Raw genomic sequence first — 20819 nt, forward strand, 5'->3', positions numbered from 1 at the left:
TGAGATCGTGTCACCACGCTGGTTTACCTGCTGCAGTGAGTCTGTAAAATGTGCAGATAAAAAGATTTCCCGGTCAGGAGTGTGCCAAGCAGCTTAACACACAAACACAGTGTGAACATCTTGTGATCGGGCTGAGCGGCAGGGAGACGGCTTATTAGGCGATGCCAACTGGGACAAAACCCTCACAGCTCCAGGCCGTCAGGATTCGGGATTTGAGGTCAGAGGACACAGAAGAACCCAGAACAATGAAACACAAATGTTAAAGTCCACATTTAATGAAGCATAAAAAGGTTAAGCACCAGTCTTGGCATACACAGACATTATATACACACACACATCAGAAACAGTTTACAGTTGCATTTATGATTATTTACAGGACTAAAAGTGGTACCGTCGGATCAGAGTGAAGCAGAAACCCTGGAGGAGTCACGTTTTACCTCTGGTTGAAGGTTTTTGGCTGTTACACACTTACACTGAAATTTAAAATAAAAAACAGAAAAAAATCACAGAGTCATCAGAAACTCAAAATAGAGCAAAGACAGCATGTGACCGCGGAAAAGAAACCTGCTGAGGCTTTTTAAGGCTTTGAGGGAGCTATTTATATCTGGAACGTGTCAGATCCAGAATAGATTAATACAATCAGTTAAAACAGATTCCTGCAAACTCCAACAAAGTCTTCAGCTGGTCACCGTGTATCTCCAAGGCATCCATTTTGTTTCAAATCTAAGAAAACCTTCTGGATGATTCAGCTGAATTTGTATAATTTTACTGAACTGAAAGCAGGAAAATCACCAAAACTCACGTACAGTCACAATAAAAACCTCTAAAAACAACATATGTTTGTCCGTCTAGTTTGCACCCAAACACCTAAATGCTGTGTAAGTAGGTTATAATGGCAACAATGGTGGAAGTGTTCAGAAAGACAAATCAGACTTTGTGTATAAATGTTTCCTAAGCTGCAGCGGATCCACCTGGACCCGCTGTCAGGCAGTACCGTGTGTGTATCCAATATGTACCAAGCAAATATATTAGGTTTTAAATAGATTTCATCAAAAAATAGCAACTTAAATCAGGACTGTCGAATAAAAAGAGAAGCATTTACAGATGTTTGGCGTGCCGTGTCGGTGCGCTACAACAAAGGGCAAAGTTCATGTGACAATAAATACAAAACATGGCTACATACAAACAACAAACGAACAGGGTTACAGCGTCCGTCCTGTCCACTGACAGCCGGTCTCAAAGTGCAGGAAATAAGGAGATTACTGCAGCAAGATGACAACCTAAACCCTCAACCCAACATATAAAGAACCTTCTGGACAACCTTCTGAAGAACCCTCTGGAGATATCTGAGGAACCACCTGAAGAACTTTCCAAACAACTCTCTAAAGAACCTGACTGAAGCCCTACTTCTACCAAAGAACACGGTCCAATAGGGACACTAAAGGCATCAGTTTGCTTCAAACTAAACCCCCTTCCAGGTTCCTACATCATGCCCACTGTGTGCAGTCGACCAACTATTTCTGTCACTGAACAACTGAGGTCAACACCATGAAAGTCTCTAAGGAGAGACTGTCTGAAATTCCGCTCCCCATTTGTACAATACATGGCCTCAAGTTGTTGGAGAGAGATCTGGGAGGCCGCCTGTAACGCCAGGCCTTTCTCTCCGCCTTCAAGTGGGGACCCTCGCAACATGTAGCAACTGCAGACGTGGACGCACTACACGTCGTACCAACTACTTAGTCTGGAGCAGACAGAGACCTTGGTTTCTCCTCTCAGGTCTTACTAACAGCCAGGTTTAAGTTGACTGAGGCACTTGTTGGGGCAGAAAAGAGAAAGGGAAGTAAAGGCAACATGTTCCAATACGAGGGAGTAAATACGACTCTGATTTGACGCACGAGGTGCCCTCCAGCGTCCGTACGAAACGCCTTTTTGAGATGTGGTTAACGCTGTGAAATGGTCGCAGTTTGTTTAGGTTGAGGCACCAAACTTGGATAGGTAACTTCACATGACGCGGATCAGTTCCATTAAAGGCCCGGGCGTCTCGTTCGGACGCTGAAGGTACCTTGTGCGTCAAATAGTCGACGCCCTGGCAATGAGAACAGTCTGGTGAAGGAGCTCAGTTTGATTGGCTTTTGTCCTGAACGCAGAAAGTTGGAGGCTTATTTCATTGGCTGCTTGTAAAGACCAGAAACTTGCCCAGAGATAAAATTTGCTCCATGTTGACAACCACTGAGTTATGTCATTAAAGTGTGCACACTTGTTTACTGTTGGGCAGCCATGTTGATCCTGACCTGGGATTAAAGATAGCAACGTATGAGTTCTCGCCTTCAGATGTTTGGTGGAGTCCATGTGAACAGCCCAGTGCTGTGTATGCAGTGTGGCTTTCTTACAAGCTATTAAACCACTTTTAAGTTGTGTCCTCAAAACCCCACAGGATGGTAAATTTAGATACAGGAAGCTGATAATATGGTTGCTAATCAACATCTGAGCACTGTTACAAGGTTACTGACCACGAAGGTGTACACTTGTTCCCTTTTTGTGTTTGAAGAACCTAAACAGTAGGACAGGATATGATGAAATGGTAAAAAACCCATTTGTTTTCTCGTCGGGGATCAGCCAGGAAAAATGTCACACATGCTTTTACAAAGATGGTTTGGCTTTGCTGTCAGGCTAAAGAGGCTTGGCGTTGGTTTAAATGTTCGTGTAGAAAAGTGTTTTTTCCGCTTCATAAGTGTACCCTGCAGCTTCCGTTCTACTGTCTGCTTTTCCATTAGGTGGTTGGGTTCGGTTCAGGTACACTAGAAGTGCACGGGTAAGGCACCCTCACTGATAGGGCTCTGGTCCGGGCGCGGCCAAGACATTTGCCCGCCTCCCGCTCACACGGTGGTCATGAGTTTGAGAGAACCAGACCTGAACCTGAGGATCTTCTTCTTCAGGTTGTGAGAGGCCTTGATCTTGACGAAGGCCTTCGTCTGAGCTGGAGTCATTTCCTGCCCCGCTGCCCCTAACTGGCTCCACCCCCTGTCCATTCCACCTGTCCCGCCCCCAGCCCCGCCTCCTCCACTCTCCTCAGTATCACTCGTGGTGGTGCTCTCCTCCACATACTCCTCCTCACTGGACTCACTGTCTCCAAAGCAGTTTGTGGTGTAGTTGGACCTCTCGTCCTCACTGGTGTCCACGATGGTGGAGTGAAAGAGCGAGGCACACTCGGCTGAATACTCCGAGTCACTTCCTGCCACGTAGGAATAAGGGCTGCTCAGCTGCCCGTCAGCCGAGAGGCCCAGGTTGGCTGTACAGTGGCTCAACAGCTCCTTCCTCTGACGCCGCTGAGCGCGCCTGAACGCCTCATCGTACGGTACCTCCATGATCGCACGTAACCGGCGGTAATCATTTCGTTTGTACTTTGGCTTGGCGACAACCACGACCTGGTCACGTCCGTGGTGATGGTGGTGGTGATGATGATGGTGGTGGCCATGATGGTGGTGGCTACCACTGCAGTGGGGGTGGTTTCCATGGTGGTGGTGCCTGGACGCACCTGACCGCACACTGCTTAGTGTTGATGTGGCGTGTTTGTCCAGAACTTGGCCTTCTGGGATGGATGCAGGGAGGCGTTTGATTCTGGAGGAGGACACGCCATGCGCGCTGCCACCACCCGCCGCTCTCTTGGAGACTTTAATGTGGATGGAGCCTCCATCTTCCAGTAGTCGAGACTTTTTAGAACTGGACCTGTGGTGGGATTTATCGCCTCTTCTCTCTGACAGAGGCTCATTGTGTTCGGGGGCCCGACTCATCTTCGTCATCGTGCTGGTGGCCTTCACCTTGACGGTCTTGCTGCCACCCTTGCGGGGTTTGACGTTCTGCCGCTGGGCAGGGATGTACTTGGCATTAACCATGTGACTCCCCGCTCCTTCTGCTGCTTCGTCCTGACTCAGGGAGGAAGACCCTAGACTGGCTATCTCCAGCACTGACGCATCCCCCTGATCTGTCTGGCCAGTTTGGAGCGGCTTCGGGCTGCTAGCTGGGAGTGTGTGTACAGTTGGTGGTGATTTGAGGTGCAGTTCCTGGTCTGGAGGGTAACATGGCTGATTGGTCTCTTTGGGGGAAGAGTTAGCTTTGGGACTGTCCAGCTCCCTGAAGTCTTTAGACAGAGCAGCTGTGGACCTTTTTGCGTTCTTTATCAGCAGACTGTTAGTGCCTGTGTTAACGTCCTTGTTAGTGAGAGAAGAGCCATTTTGGATGCCGTTACAAAGAGGAGAGCTGGTCTGGTTTTGTGCCAAATCACTGCTGTTGATCTTGAAGCCATTCTGCATTGTGTCAACACTGCGATCAGGGAAAACATTCTGGGTCTCCTGGTCCTCAGATTTACTTTCCACAGACCACTGCCTCTGAGGAGACGAGGTGGCGGCACCTTCTGCTAAAGCTCCTCCAGCTGGCCAGGTGGGTTTGAGTTCAGACCCCTCAGAGTCCCAAAACCCGGCCCAGACACTTGCCTTACACAGAGACTGGCCTGCCTCAGGATGCTCTTTGACGGGTCGGTGCTGATGCTGGTCCTGGGTCTGCTGGTCCTGACGGGCAGGGCCCTCCGCTGCAGCAGACTGTAGATGTAGTGGTCCAGGCGCTTATGGGAGGGAGTTTGGGAGGAAGAGGGAACCGGCCAAGAGGAGCTCTGAGGTACAAGAGGAGTTGAAAGGGAGGAAGATTCTAGTCTGAGTCCTTCGACACCAGCCTCAGCGCTTTTAAGAAGCCCGTCGTCTCTGCTGTGACCCAACATATGCAGGAAGACGTGGCTCTGGACAGCCACGGCGTGCAGCGGGCTGGGGTAGCGGTAAACGTCGCTGCCGTTTCGGGCCACCAGGTCAACATGGTACTTAGAGGCCAGGTCACAGGAGTCCACCGAGGAGACGGGGTCCAGGGTGGGCGGGTGAGGAGCAGAGAGCGAGCGGCGCACTGTACCAGAGCAAGACGAGTCATCACAAAGTCCTCCAACCAAACCGTCACACTCCAAACAGCCGGCCAGCTCGTCTGAAGGGAGAGAGAGAAAGAATGTCACGTTAGGAAACCGAGCCGAGCAGATTCAGGAGTCTTCGGATGACTTATTCCTGACAGAGACTGTGTACAGGGCTGCTGTAAACCACACTGCTAAACATTTCACAGTTTCAAACATAAACAGGCTAAATGGATCTAAGTTTACTTTGTGTTGCAGTGTTTCCTAATGTAAACAGCTGACAGGAAGTTAACTCTGACCAGAACAGTTTCCTGGCAGTGCAGTTCTGATGAAACGGTCTGTTGAATGTGGTAATGACTGTTTGGATCGGCTGTGGATGGAGCGTACAAGCATTAGTAAGTGGAAAATTCTTTCCTGTGGAGACAGTGTGCTGTAAAATGTTAACTCTTCGTGTTCACCACTGCTCCTGGATATGAAATGAAAAGTATTTTTATGTGAGAACTGAACTGAAAACCCATTCAGAGAGAGCGGGGAGGTGTGGGGGATGGGGGTGTAGTATTACACTGTGGGGGCTGCTCAGGATTACAGGCACCATTTATTCCCTATTTAGTTGAATTTGTTTTTGGCTCACGTTTGCAAATGTCAGCTAAGTGAGCAGTTCAGATCAGTGTGTCAGGGCTACCAGCCGGCCATGAGAGGCTAACAAGGCACAAAGCTAATGTAGCAATAGCAAAGGGAAGCTAACGGTCATCCAGCAGCAGCTAATAATGAAATTCGTTCACGAATATCTTCCTAAGTGTTGTTCTTCAGAAAGTTCCTAAGAAAAGTCTGATTCATGATGTGTTGCAGAACTGTTTGCAGCTGTGATCTAGAATGATGAATCCCTCTGTCTTAATAAATAACAAGCGTGTGCCTGTTTTCCTATTAGCATTAACTACCCGTTAATCCCCTTAAAAGGGCATGAGACGGCAGGGCCGTGTGCACACAGAAACACAGAGAGAGAAATGTCGAAGTTGTGAAGACTTCAGCAGAGCCCTTGACTCCAAAAGGAAGAAAAACTTCAGTAGTCGGAAGTAGACGTGCAGCTGCAAGAAGTAAGCAGCATCATGTTCAGCAGCGTCAGCAGTGGATTTAAAGCAGCAAACAAAACCGATGCATGGAATGGAATTACTCATGAAAATGGGAAAAACACTGACCCCATCTCTGAGACACTTGGAGAAATTAATGAAATTGACTGAACAAAAATAAAGCTGTGCACCGAAACCTGTGTGAATGGCTCATTTATATCTTGAGGTTGATTGTTAATTATAAATAATTGTTTCTTTCTGCAATTGGTATTTCCTTCTGCTATTTCCTGTTGTCCCCACCCCCCATCCGCGTTCTCTTGCAGGTGTTGTCCTCTCTCTGAGCTGTCTGTTAATGTGGTGTTTCTATTTCCCATCCCCATGTCTGGCCCGGTGACAAATTTCAATAAATAATAAAACAGACAAAGGAGTATATTAATACTCTCTTGTTAAAGTAAAATCTGTCTGGCACAACATGGTATCCAGCTCCTCATACTCTATACCAGGCTGCCAAACAAATACACTATAAATAATCACTATTCAGCGCCTTGTGCTCCACTGGGAGCGAAGAGTACTAAACTTAGAACAAAATAAATCACACACTAAAAGAGAGATTATGTATAAAGCCTTCATTTGCAAACTAGCAATTAATTGCTCTCAAACTTGCACAGCAACTCTGTCGTGTATTTATTAAAAAAACAACAACATATAATTCTGTGTAAAAGAATGAAACTAATTGCTTACAAAATTATAAATAAGAGAAATATTTTAATTTAAATTCGAATGGAAGAAAACGGAATAACTTGTTATTTTGCACAAACATGTCAGTTCTCAGCTGTGCATAGATTCTGTTCTCACCTAAGAACAAATAAGAAAACATTGGTGAATGCCAGTGGGTTTTTAAGAACAGCTGGTGAATGAGGCCCAGTGTGAACACCAGGTTCTGTCCCAGAAGTAAAATCACCTTATTGAGAATCACATTGAAATGACACACCAGAGGTAGCCTGCTGGTTTAAGGGGCAACCACAAACTGCAATGTCAATGGCTTTTTTTATGCAAATGAATTATTTTACTTTGTTTGAGTCTTTAGGTTTCAACTCCTAACATCAAATCTGCAGCAGAAGCCGAGCTGATGCCAAACTTCAACCCTTAGTGGGGGGGTGGGGCCCATCCCCAGACACAGTCTTGGACAGGTACTCTGACAGCTCATAGCACAGCTGTAACAAATAAAATTAATGATGTGTCGGAGTACCGAGCACCACCGCCATCATTAACCCTCAGGGTCGTGGGCGTGTTCATGCTTCTTATCAGATGATCCAAGACAGATGTGCAGTGTTACTGCCGACAGAGCCCCAGACTCTGCAGCCGTTCACCATCAGCTGCTTTAAGAAACCTTCCTGCAGAGATGGGAAGCTGTCGGGTTTCAGGACGAGCAGGTCAAAGGTCAAACAGTGAGCGGACCAATCAGAGCAGACTGTGGGGTGACTGATCCTCCTCTCAGCCTCCAAGAGGACGTCCTCAGTGTTACTTCTCTGAGTGTGTTTACACAGCAAAGTGACCAAAAGGAGCAGAGCGACCTCATGTGACATCAAACAGCAGAGGTGAGGAGGAGGAGGAGCAGTTTCCTGTTTGTCCTCCTTCTCTGACCTAATCAACAAATGGACAGATGGGTTCTGTTGGTTCTGTACCTGCAGTCAGGAGGCGTCCGTCAGCATCAGCCATCGAACAGAAACACTCACTGAAGACCGAGTTAGACGAGTTAGAGAGAGAGCCGGACGCCCCGTCACTCAACTCATAGAAACCTGAGAGAGAGACAGGTAGGAAGAGAGAGAGAGACAGGTAGGAAGAGAGACATACATTCAGCAAAGATCTGTCTGTATGCAGACGACACAGTTCTCTACCTCACTGCTTCAGCTGGAGTCTGGATGCTGTATTTGCTATAATACTCATAATTAATCATAAATTAAGTGTTAATTATATTCACTTGTGATTTAGGGATTTCCGGTACCTGAGCTGGGTCGGCTGTCAGTCTCCAGCTGGTCATTTGACTCCTCGGTGTCCAATCGCAGGTCACTAATCTGTCGGTCCAGCTCCTGCAGCTGACTGATGAGACCGGCATCCCTCCTCCTCAGACAGTTCTGGTGGACACACAGAAAGCAGGACTTTATATTTCATATTCCAGAACAAACATTTGACAGTCCAGATCCCAGAGGGGACCTTATACAGAACAATCAGAGAGGGAAACACAAAGCGGATCTTTTTACAGAACAAAAAAGTGTTTGACATGAACAGATGATTTAAAAGCAGCAAAAGAACCAGCAGATCTTCAGACCTCAAAACCTCGGACCTGCTGACAGCCAGTTTACAGCCGAATAACAGAGACCAGATCAGCTTATTCCAGTCTTGGTGTCCAGGAACTGGACTGGGACTAAAGGAGCTGGAGGTGACGCTACTCTGACCCTCATGTGGGAACCCCCAGAATCCAGCAGAATCCAGCAAGCTGACAGCAGCAGTGGTCAGCTTGGAAAACCTCGTTCTGCAGTGAGGTTCCCAAACGTCCTGAGAGCTTTATGTGGGTTTCATGGTACATAGTGAGCCTGATGATGGCTGATCTACAAGTCCAGTCTTTGTTGCCCACAGGTGTGCGTTCTGGTATTGATGGTGTTCCACAGGGATCAGTCCTGGGACCTGCTGGATTCTGGGGGTTCAAGGAAAGGCTAACAAACCAGTGCTAACGGTGCTAACATAAAAAGCAAAGCACATGAAAGACGAAACGCCGACCCCGATAAAGAGTCCGAGAGGTGACAGCTAACATTTTAACATCCCTGAAGCAACAAGACGGATAAGCTAAGCTAAGCTAAGCTGCTGTCAGACCTGAGAAATTTCAGACAGCAGAGCTTCAGCTGAAGCTCAGACCTGACTTCAGAGATTAGTGAATTAGGTTGAGTTGGCTTTAAATTCCTTGTTATCTTTATCTTTTAATAAAAGTAATTTTATGCCCTCAGTGTCAGAAAAAGTATTGAATATGGATATTCTTCAAGGCAGCAGACGACACAGCTGGAGCTGCCAGCTAAAGCTGCAGAGCTGCTGCAGGAAGTTCTGATAATTGGACCTGGACATGATCCCAAACAGACCCGGACCCTCCTCGCACCCCCCCCCCGATTGACCACAAAGTCAGTCTCTCAACATCTGCTTTGAGCTGGAGATGAGTATCTGACACCAAAGGTCAGAGGTCACGGGACCCACAACAGCTGGAGCTAATAATCCTGAAAGCCCACGCTGATGATGATGAAGACGATGTTTCATCAGCTTCATCATCACTCAGAAACTTCATCTCCTGCTGTTCAGCAGATGTTAGAGCAAAAACTCTCTGATCTCAGATCTGCTGCTGATTCAGGTTTTAGTCCTGGTTCCACTTCGTTTCTGTAGAAGCAGCCTGAGAGACAATCAGCGTCACGAGTCAGACGTCAAAGACGAGAGAGCGACGGACTGAAAACCCTGCAGAGAGACCGAACGCTCAGCTGCAGCTCAGGAAGCTCCATGTTTGGAAATCCAGCAGAGAGAGACGTTGACCCAGCCGACCTTCAGGTTATCACAGACTGACATTTCTACTAAAACTGAGGAACCATCAACACAAAAAGACCGACTGAACAGACAATATGTAAATATGTACACAGGATATTTCAACAGAGCTGCATTCAACGATTATTTCTATTGCTGATTCATCAGTTGCTTTTTCCAATAACTGATAAAAGTTTATAAAATTTTAAAAAAGATATTCAGTTTAATGTGATATCAAACACATGATAAATGGAGTTTTAAGATTAATTTGTTGGCAATTCATATTCTGCAGACTGACCAATCAATGAACCAATACTGCCGTCAGCAATCTATCCCAGCAGAACAGTGACCATCGCACAACATGTAAATGATCATGTGACTTTAGTCCTGCACTCAAATTACTTCATTACTTTCAAGGAAAGGCTGAATAAGGTACTTGTACACAGTTTGTGTATTACCTAAAGTAGTTTGGAGAAATACAGAAACGAAGCTGAGCTCAGCAGCTAAACAAGAACCCAGAAGCCAAACGTGAGCGTCATTGTTTCCACCTGTCAGCACGAACATGCCGCCCCGGAGTTTAATACCAGAACGGGGTCAGCAGCGTTTTCACACTTCAGCGTTTCAGTCTGGACGGAAGGAGACGCAGCAGAAGGTCTGAGGTTTAAAAGGAAAAAGTAGTACTGTAGATAGAGACTCAGAGGACAGGTAGAGACAGAGGACAGGTAGAGACTCAGAGGACAGGTAGAGACAGAGGACAGGCAGAGACAGAGGACAGGCAGAGACTCAGAGGACAGGTAGAGACAGAGGACAGGTAGAGACAGAGGACAGGCAGAGACAGAGGACAGGCAGAGACAGAGGACAGGCAGAGACTCAGAGGACAGGCAGAGACTCAGAGGACAGGTAGAGACAGAGAACAGGCAGAAACAGAGAACAGGCAGAAACAGAGGACAGGCAGAGACTCAGAGGACAGGCAGAGACTCAGATGACAGGTAGAGACAGAGGACAGGCAGAGACTCAGAGGACAGGTAGAGACAGAGAACAGGCAGAAACAGAGGACAGGCAGAGACTCAGAGGACAGGCAGAGACTCAGAGGACAGGTAGAGACAGAGAACAGGCAGAAACAGAGGACAGGCAGAGACTCAGAGGACAGGCAGAGACTCAGAGGACAGGCAGAGACTCAGAGGACAGGCAGAAACAGAGGACAGGCAGAAACAGAGGACAGGCAGAGACTCAGAGGACAGGTAGAGACTCAGAGGACAGGCAGAGACAGAGGACAGGCAGAGACTCAGAGGACAGGCAGAGACAGCGCTATCTGTCCTAAATACTAAAGTAATTTCCCAAATATGTCCCAAACTCCATCTGAAGCGGACAGAAACACTCCGACTCACTGCAGAACATTAATCTGCTCATGAACTGAGAACAAACGGGAAGCTCAGACCGAAGCAGAGAAGAAATCTTTGTTCTTGTTGTTTGTATCAAATTACTGATATTATCACATTATTGTTGTTGTTATTTAATAATTGTTCACTGGCAGGAGAATTTGTTATTGCTCTGTCAAAAACTTTTCAAAGTAAGATAGATTTTGTTTTTAGTTTGTTGGTTTTATCTCTTTTTAAAATTTTACTTTATTGTTTATTATAAAATTATCTTGTTATATTGTTAGTTTGACTTGTGACTTCCTGCTTTGGCTACACGTTGAACCAAAATGCTTCTTGAATTGAACTGAATTAAAAACAGCTGGTAACAGACGCAGAGTGCAGTTAAAGAGAAGTCTGGACACTGGCTGACCCTCCCACTGCAGAGATGGAAAGCATGCGGGTCATGTGCTGCATTCCTGCGACTGAGCTGCAGAGAACAGGCGTCTCTTCAGTCTGCAGAACCAGAGCTCCCCTCACCCTCCGTCAGAACCTCAGAGAGACGTCCAACAGCTCCAGTAACCTACTTATTTTCATTCTGCTGGACACTTTGAGAAAAAGACGGCCGTGAGCCAAATCCATCACATCTGATTCACTGTAGAGCGCACTCCTGCTCACTACAGCACACTCCTGCTCACTCCAGCTCACTCCTGTTCACTACAGCTCACTACAGCTCACTACAGCTCACTCCTGTTCACTCCTGCTCACTACAGCACACTCCTGCTCACTACAGCTCACTCCTGTTCACTACAGCTCACTACAGCACACTCCTGCTCACTACAGCACACTCCTGCTCACTACAGCTACATCCTGTTCACTACAGCACACTACAGCTCACTCCTGTTCACTCCTACTCACTACAGCACACTCCTGTTCACTACAGCACACTCCTGCTCACTCCTGCTCACTACAGCACACTCCTGCTCACTACAGCACACTACAGCTCACTCCTGCTCACTCCTGCTCACTACAGCACACTCCTGCTCACTCCTGCTCACTACAGCACACTCCTGTTCACTACAGCACACTCCTGCTCACTACAGCTCACTCCTGCTCACTACAGCACACTACAGCTCACCCCTGCTCACTACAGCACACTACAGCTCACTCCTGTTCACTCCTGCTCACTACAGCACACTCCTGCTCACTCCTGCTCACTACAGCACACTCCTGCTCACTCCTGCTCACTCCTGTTCACTCCTACTCACTACAGCACACTCCTGCTCACTACAGCTCACTCCTGCTCACTACAGCACACTCCTGCTCACTCCTGCTCACTACAGCACACTCCTGCTCACTACAGCACACTCCTGCTCACCACAGCACACTCCTGTTCACTCTTACTCACCACAGCACACTCCTGCTCACTCCTGTTCACTCCTGCTCACTACAGCACACTCCTGCTCACTACAGCTACATCCTGCTCACTACAGCACACTCCTGCTCACTACAGCACACTCCTGCTCACTACAGCACACTCCTGCTCACTCCAGCTCACTCCTGTTCACTACAGCTCACCCCTGCTCACTACAGCTCACTCCTGCTCACTACAGCTCACTCCTGCTCACTACAGCCCACTCCTGTTCACTCCTGCTCACTACAGCACACTCCTGTTCACTCCTGCTCACTACAGCACACTCCTGTTCACTACAGCTCACTACAGCTCACTCCTGTTCACTCCTACTCACTCCAGCTCACTCCTGTTCACTACAGCTCACTCCTGCTCACTACAGCACACTGCAGAGCACAGCTGTGTTTGGACACGTCTAAACGTCTTCAGCGCAGTGAGGCGTCAGATGGCTGTGAGAGGGTGTGGAGGTGTGTGAGTGTTTACTGTCCTGTTTCTCGTCTGTGAGTGTTTTAATTGAAACCAGAACAAACAGACTGAAAAACAGTTTTTACCCAGAAGCCACAGCAGCACTAAGGAATAAAGGAATCGTGACGTGAAACGTCGTGTGTGCGTTTTTACTTTCCAGCTTCCTTCAGAGGCTCTTTTATATTTACACACCTGTTTGCACGTTACTGATCGGACTGATCTAATTTCATTGTACAAAAACAATAAAGATTCTGTTCTACTCATGAATCTGTTTTCAGTCACACTGTGGTGACTCGCCTCCCTGATGGGGACGACGTGCACTCGCCATCAGTCATTAAAGTTTAAGGAGAAGACTCAGTTTAAGGTTTGTCTCCAGGAATTTAATGTAGGTCAACATAATGGCCCATTTATACTCCTGCGTAGGGTCAATGTGCGTAGCTACGCATGTAGCCATGCATTTATACTTGTGTGTCGGTGCAGGTACACCACCAAACGCCAGCTGGCGGTGGCGCTACAGCGTCCACTTTGTGACTGTTGCCTGGCCAAGCAGGCTAACTTCCGATTTAGCGCTCCGCTAACATGAATGTGGGTAAAATTGTGAAGGTGCGGCTGGTTTAGCCTTTTCAAATGTTCTCGAGCGAATGGATCACAGTGTGATGGTGAAACGAGTCATTTCACTCGGGTTGTGACGCTCAAATATATCGATCCTCCGTGTTCCAGCCGCCGTTTTGGCCGCTGGTAAAAGTTACTTCAAAGCACGGGCACTTCCGGTCGGCTCGGAGGCGTTGCGAGGCTACCCAGCCGACCAATCACAGAGCTTACAGTCCGTGTCACCTCGACGTGTAGTTACATTTTTGAGGAGGTGCACGTCAGGCGACGGTGTAGGGAAGGGCGCTGCGCAGAGGTCTAAATTATACTTAAGTGTCCCTAAAAGAGGAAACACGACAGTGTGCGTGTGTGTGTGTGTGTGTGTGTGTGTTACAGTGTGTATGTGTGTGTTACAGTGTGTATGTGTGTGTATGTTACAGTGTGTATGTGTGTGTTACAGTGTGTATGTGTGTGTTACAGTGTGTGTGTGTGTGTATGTGTGTGTTACAGTGTGTGTGTGTGTGTGTGTGTATGTGTGTGTTACAGTGTGTATGTGTGTGTATGTTACAGTGTGTATGTGTGTGTTACAGTGTGTATGTGTGTGTGTGTGTATGTTACAGTGTGTATGTGTGTGTGTGTGTGTATGTGTGTGTTACAGTGTGTATGTGTGTGTGTGTATGTTACAGTGTGTATGTGTGTGTGTGTGTGTGTATGTGTGTGTTACAGTGTGTATGTGTGTGTATGTTACAGTGTGTATGTGTGTGTGTGTATGTTACAGTGTATGTGTGTGTTAAGTGTGTATGTGTGTGTTACAGTGTGTATGTGTGTGTGTGCAGCAGCTGCTCTCTGGAATGAGCAGCATGTTCAAACACAAAGCGGAGCTCCTCCAGCTGGCTGACCTGTCAATCAACCAGCTGACAGCCGAGCCCTCAGCAGGAAGTGACATCATACACTCACTTCCTGTCTCAGCCCTGTGTTTGTTTGTTCAGCAGGCCTGACCTCTGACCTAAGTTTGGTTGAACCCCCCTGCTGCACTGACCTGGTGCAGAAACAGAGCTGGTGTCACCTGGTGAAGGTGAGTCCAGGTTTCTCTCTGTGTTTGGTCTCCGGCGGCTCCTGAGGGAAACATCTGGCTCTGTACCTGCTGAACGCTCCGCCATGTTCCCCAGCTGCTCTCTGGCATCACCGCCGTGGAGCGCAGGAAGTGCAACACCTGTGAGACACTTATTTCCTGCACAGGAGGATGCACTACCGACGCAAGTAGCTCCCGCCTGCATGGCCTACACATCAACAAGGAGCGTACCGTACCGCAGGGTCTCCCTGTCCTCCTCGGACAACCCCGAGCTAACTAGGACCTCGTCTCAGTCAGGTCTCTGCAGTGAAACAAGCTGCTGACCAAAAACATTGTGGTGAACGACGACGTTCCTGTTTTTCCTTGTAGATAAATGTGCACAAATTGCTAACGCTAGCAGGAGACCAGAGACTCCGCGTAAGACTCTGTTCAACTTAGCCCAGAATCAGGATCGAGAATCAGGCTCGAGACTCGATGAGAACCAGAATCAAAAGGAAGAATCTGAACTGGAATCAGAATTGTTCAAATCAAACGGAACCCCAGAGAGAGGGAACAAGAACAGGAAGCTGCAGCCGGACAGAGAAAGATCCAGCTGCTGATTCTCCACCAGAGACTCCGACACGTCAGAATACTGAAGTTAGAAACCCTGAGACTGAACAGATCAACGGTCTGAGAGGTTCACGGTCACGTTGTTCTAATAAAGCACTGAGTCAACAGTCAACACTAAATACTGAACTCATGACCATGTGTTCGTTCTCTGTACCAGGTCTGGGTCTGTACCAGGTCTGTCTCGTGGACACAGAATGAATCAGAATGCATCCAGTGGTTTGAAACGGGATCATGTTCCACAGAGTAAAACAGGAAGTGATTACTGTTCTGCCCCACCCCCCCGACCATAAACAGAATCTGAAGTCAGGATTAAAATAAAAGAAAATGTGTCATTGTGACTTTGACTGGTTCTGCATGAAATCCAGCACAGACCTGGACCAGAGAGTTTCCTGTGCAGACGGTCTGAGCAGACTCTGCTTGTGTCTCAGCTGCTGAAAGTTGATCTGCAGAGTTTCCAGCAGGAATCTCCATTTGTTCCTGCTTGGGGGGGGGGGGGGGGGGGGGCTAATCTGGTCCAGATTCAAGTTTAGAGCTGCAGGACGGACAGAGTCCAGAAACACTACCACTACTACCAGGGAAAGATCTGATCTGGAACACACAACAACAGGAGTCTGCAGAGAGACAGAACCCAGCTCAGGTTTCCTGTCCAGAACACAGAACAGCTGCTGGAACACTGAAAGTCCAACCAACAGGAAACACCATAAGCTGACGTCCCCCAAAGACAGCAGAACACACAGAACACGAAGACAGTAGAACACATAGGACATGAAGACAGTAGAACACAAGGACAGTAGAACACATAGGACATGAAGACAGTAGAACACAAGGACAGTAGAACACATAGGACATGAAGACAGTAGAACACGAGGACAGTAGAACACATAGAACACGAAGACAGTAGAACACATAGGACATGAAGACAGTAGAACACAAGGACAGTAGAACACATAGGACATGAAGACAGTAGAACACGAGGACAGTAGAACATATAGAACATGAAGACAGTAGAACACATAGGACATGAAGACAGTAGAACACAAGGACAGTAGAACACATAGAACATGAAGACAGTAGAACACATAGGACATGAAGACAGTAGAACACGAGGACAGTAGAACACATAGGACATGAAGACAGTAGAACACGAGGACAGTAGAACACATAGAACATGAAGACAGTAGAACACATAGGACATGAAGACAGTAGAACACAAGGACAGTAGAACACATAGAACATGAAGACAGTAGAACACATAGGACATGAAGACAGTAGAACACGAGGACAGTAGAACACATAGAACATGAAGACAGTAGAACACATAGGACATGAAGACAGTAGAACACAAGGACAGTAGAACACATAGGACATGAAGACAGTAGAACACATAGAACATGAAGACAGTAGAACACATAGGACATGAAGACAGTAGAACACAAGGACAGTAGAACACATAGGACATGAAGACAGTAGAACACAAGGACAGTAGAACACATAGGACATGAAGACAGTAGAACACGAGGACAGTAGAACACATAGAACACGAAGACAGTAGAACACATAGGACATGAAGACAGTAGAACACATAGGACATGAAGACAGTAGAACACATAGGACATGAAGACAGTAGAACACGAGGACAGTAGAACACATAGGACATGAAGACAGTAGAACACGAGGACAGTAGAACACATAGAACATGAAGACAGTAGAACACATAGGACATGAAGACAGTAGAACACAAGGACAGTAGAACACATAGAACATGAAGACAGTAGAACACATAGAACATGAAGACAGTAGAACACGAGGACAGTAGAACACATAGAACATGAAGACAGTAGAACACATAGGACATGAAGACAGTAGAACACAAGGACAGTAGAACACATAGAACATGAAGACAGTAGAACACATAGAACATGAAGACAGTAGAACACATAGGACATGAAGACAGTAGAACACATAGGACATGAAGACAGTAGAACACATAGGACATGAAGACAGTAGAACACAAGGACAGTAGAACACATAGGACATGAAGACAGTAGAACACATAGAACATGAAGACAGTAGAACATGAAGACAGTAGAACACATAGAACATGAAGACAGTAGAACACAAGGACAGTAGAACACATAGAACATGAAGACAGTAGAACACAAGGACAGTAGAACACATAGGACATGAAGACAGTAGAACACGAGGACAGTAGAACACAAAGAACATGAAGACAGTAGAACACATAGGACATGAAGACAGTAGAACACAAGGACAGTAGAACACATAGGACATGAAGACAGTAGAACACGAGGACAGTAGAACACATAGAACATGAAGACAGTAGAACACATAGGACATGAAGACAGTAGAACACAAGGACAGTAGAACACATAGGACATGAAGACAGTAGAACACGAGGACAGTAGAACACATAGAACATGAAGACAGTAGAACACTTAGGACATGAAGACAGTAGAACACAAGGACAGTAGAACACATAGGACATGAAGACAGTAGAACACATAGGACATGAAGACAGTAGAACACAAGGACAGTAGAACACATAGGACATGAAGACAGTAGAACACATAGAACATGAAGACAGTAGAACACGAGGACAGTAGAACACATAGGACATGAAGACAGTAGAACACATAGGACATGAAGACAGTAGAACACAAGGACAGTAGAACACATAGGACATGAAGACAGTAGAACACATAGAACATGAAGACAGTAGAACATGAAGACAGTAGAACACATAGAACATGAAGACAGTAGAACACATAGGACATGAAGACAGTAGAACACAAGGACAGTAGAACACATAGAACATGAAGACAGTAGAACACAAGGACAGTAGAACACATAGGACATGAAGACAGTAGAACACGAGGACAGTAGAACACATAGAACATGAAGACAGTAGAACACATAGGACATGAAGACAGTAGAACACAAGGACAGTAGAACACATAGGACATGAAGACAGTAGAACACGAGGACAGTAGAACACATAGAACATGAAGACAGTAGAACACATAGGACATGAAGACAGTAGAACACAAGGACAGTAGAACACATAGGACATGAAGACAGTAGAACACATAGAACATGAAGACAGTAGAACACGAGGACAGTAGAACACATAGGACATGAAGACAGTAGAACACATAGGACATGAAGACAGTAGAACACAAGGACAGTAGAACACATAGGACATGAAGACAGTAGAAACATAGAACATGAAGACAGTAGAACACAAGGACAGTAGAACACATAGAACATGAAGACAGTAGAACACATAGGACATGAAGACAGTAGAACACAAGGACAGTAGAACACATAGGACATGAAGACAGTAGAACACATAGAACATGAAGACAGTAGAACACGAGGACAGTAGAACACATAGAACATGAAGACAGTAGAACACATAGGACATGAAGACAGTAGAACACAAAGGACAGTAGAACACATAGAACATGAAGACAGTAGAACACATAGAACATGAAGACAGTAGAACACATAGAACATGAAGACAGTAGAACACATAGAACATGAAGACAGTAGAACACAAGGACAGTAGAACACATAGGACATGAAGACAGTAGAACACGAGGACAGTAGAACACATAGAACATGAAGACAAATGTGATGTAATGTAAATATAAAGAACAAAGGAACATAGAGACTGTAAAACATAAAAATTGTAGAAAATTAAGAAGGAAGAAACACAAAGAACACAGAACGTAAAGAACAAAGGGGTCAGATCAACCTCGCCCTTCCAGACTTCTTGGGGGAAGTTGAGGTGACTCTGGATATTTCAAGGCCTTGAGAAGTAAACATTAAAACCTTTCCAGGACTTCCAGCCTCCGACTGATTTCACACCGACTCGACTTCAAAGCCGTCGCAGCGACACGCCGACGCGTTAGAAGTTGCACTTGAACGCAGCGCAGAGCAGCTGACGGTCAGCTGACGGTCAGCTGACAGCGAGTCCTGCAGGAGGAACTCTGGACCGGACCTGAGCCTGAGCTGCAGAACATCTTCTGTCCAGCTGACGCTGCGTTTACTTGCTCTAAGGAGGTTACGGTCCACGAGAGAACCGGGTTCCTGCAGGATCTCACGTTAAAGATGTTTCATCATCACAAGGGATCAAATTCGGTCTGATGGGAACCAGATTTAAACACACACTCCTCTCTGCTCAAAAACCCTAAATCACTGAATCTCCCAGCATCCTCTCTGAGCCGCGGGGGGGCAGGGATCAGAGGGAGGGGTGAGTCCCCCCCCACACACACACACAGACAGGATGTTTGATGAATTCCACATAAACAAGAAGAGACTGAACAATCAATAATCTGTGTTGAATATTAACCAGCAGAACCTTCAGACGAGGGTCAGACCAGCGACCCTCAGGGATCCATTCTGGCTCCTTACGGACTCTAGAACCTGACGCCCTGCTTCTGGTTCTGATCCAGATTCCTGCTTCCTGTTTGAACTGACCTTTTAAAGTTGACCTGACAAAGGAAACGTTTCGAGCTTTTCTGCAGCTTTGGGACCCGTCACATGGTCTTCCTCTGAGAACTGAAGGTCCAGAGAGAAGCCAGTAAGGGGACCTTGAGTTTAGATTCTGAACTTTCCAGCAGAAACCAGAAAAGCTTATTAAAATGATCTTTTAAAGCAAACGTCAGGTCCTGCAGACGGTCTGATCTGTGTCGCTGCGATGGAAGCGGATTCACCAGGAGGATCCTGGAGGATCAGATATTAGATTTATTTATATTCCAACAGAGTCCAAATGTCATAACTCTGCTATTCACGGAGAACACGGCGGCAGTCTCTGCAGGTTTTGATTGTAAGTTTTAAGCTCTGGGGTGGAACAGAACCCGTGAGTCACTCTGGACTCTTCATATGATTGACAGCAGCTGTTAGGAGCAGCTCTACATCAGGTCATCAGTCTCTACAGACACACAGGCTGACCCCGCCCTCACCCCTGACCTTTGACCTCACACAGCACACCTGAGTCATGACGCGGACCCGTCCGGACCTACCAGCTGTTTCCGGAGCAGCAGGATGTTCTCCTCCAGCAGCTTCTCCTCGGAGCTGAGCTGAGCCTCCCTCCTCTGCTCCTCCAGCGCGGCCCGGACCAGAACCTCCTGCCGCTGCCGCAGGAACTCCAGCTCCCCGAGCCCGGACACGGTGGCCTCCAGCCGCTCCCGAACCGAGCTCCGCCGCTCCGCCGCCTCCGCCTCGGCAGCGGCTCGGTCCCGGAAGGGAGGCCGGGAGGCGGCGGACTGCAGCATCTCCTCCGCCAGACTCTCCGGAGCGACCTCAGGGTCTCTGCAGCCTCAGGGTCCGGAGGGTCCGCAGGACGGGACCAGCATTGTGCGGACCGGGTCACCGTGAGGAGAAGCAGCAGGGTCGGATCAGAGGACTCACCGCGTTAAACTGACCAAGTTAAAGTAACCCGGGTTAAAAACCGGGTTAAACGGACCAGGTCTAAAGTCTCAGATCCTCAGACTGGTCTCCGCCGCAGCTCTCGCTATCAACCGGTGGTTTAACGGTCCTCCCGCGGACAAACAGCTACAATCTGTCCGGTGAATCAGTCCCGGGTCCGCTCGGGTAGGTGTGCAGGTAAATCCCAGCATGCCCCGGGGCAGCAGCGCGGAGCGGATCCGTCAGAAAGGAGCGCAGAGTCGGACTGAGCTCCGTCCTGCTGCCGCTGCTCCTGAAGCTCCGTCCGGACTGACGA

The 20819-nt window shown here is 47.3% G+C and overlaps 1 protein-coding gene and 1 long non-coding RNA gene across 2 annotated transcripts; one reads left to right on the forward strand and one right to left on the reverse strand.

Annotated features, from left to right (window-relative positions):
- Positions 1 to 255: 255 nt before the first annotated feature.
- Positions 256 to 20803, reverse strand: dact1 (dishevelled-binding antagonist of beta-catenin 1). The gene is given in 5 exon segments (XM_038728956.1): positions 256 to 4459; positions 4462 to 5022; positions 7698 to 7811; positions 8018 to 8147; positions 20119 to 20803. Coding segments are annotated over 5 exon segments (2640 nt in total). The 5' UTR covers positions 20371 to 20803; the 3' UTR covers positions 256 to 2876.
- On the forward strand, positions 5046 to 6208 carry LOC119910372. Its single transcript, XR_005445623.1, has 2 exons — positions 5046 to 5340; positions 5903 to 6208. It is a non-coding gene; the product is annotated as an uncharacterized LOC119910372 (long non-coding RNA).
- Positions 20804 to 20819: the final 16 nt, after the last annotated feature.

Source organism: Micropterus salmoides, unplaced genomic scaffold (assembly GCF_014851395.1).
Source record: "Micropterus salmoides isolate LMB-PRFRI ecotype aquatic unplaced genomic scaffold, ASM1485139v1 Ms_hic_scaffold_19, whole genome shotgun sequence".
Taxonomy (NCBI): Eukaryota; Metazoa; Chordata; class Actinopteri; order Centrarchiformes; family Centrarchidae; genus Micropterus; species Micropterus salmoides.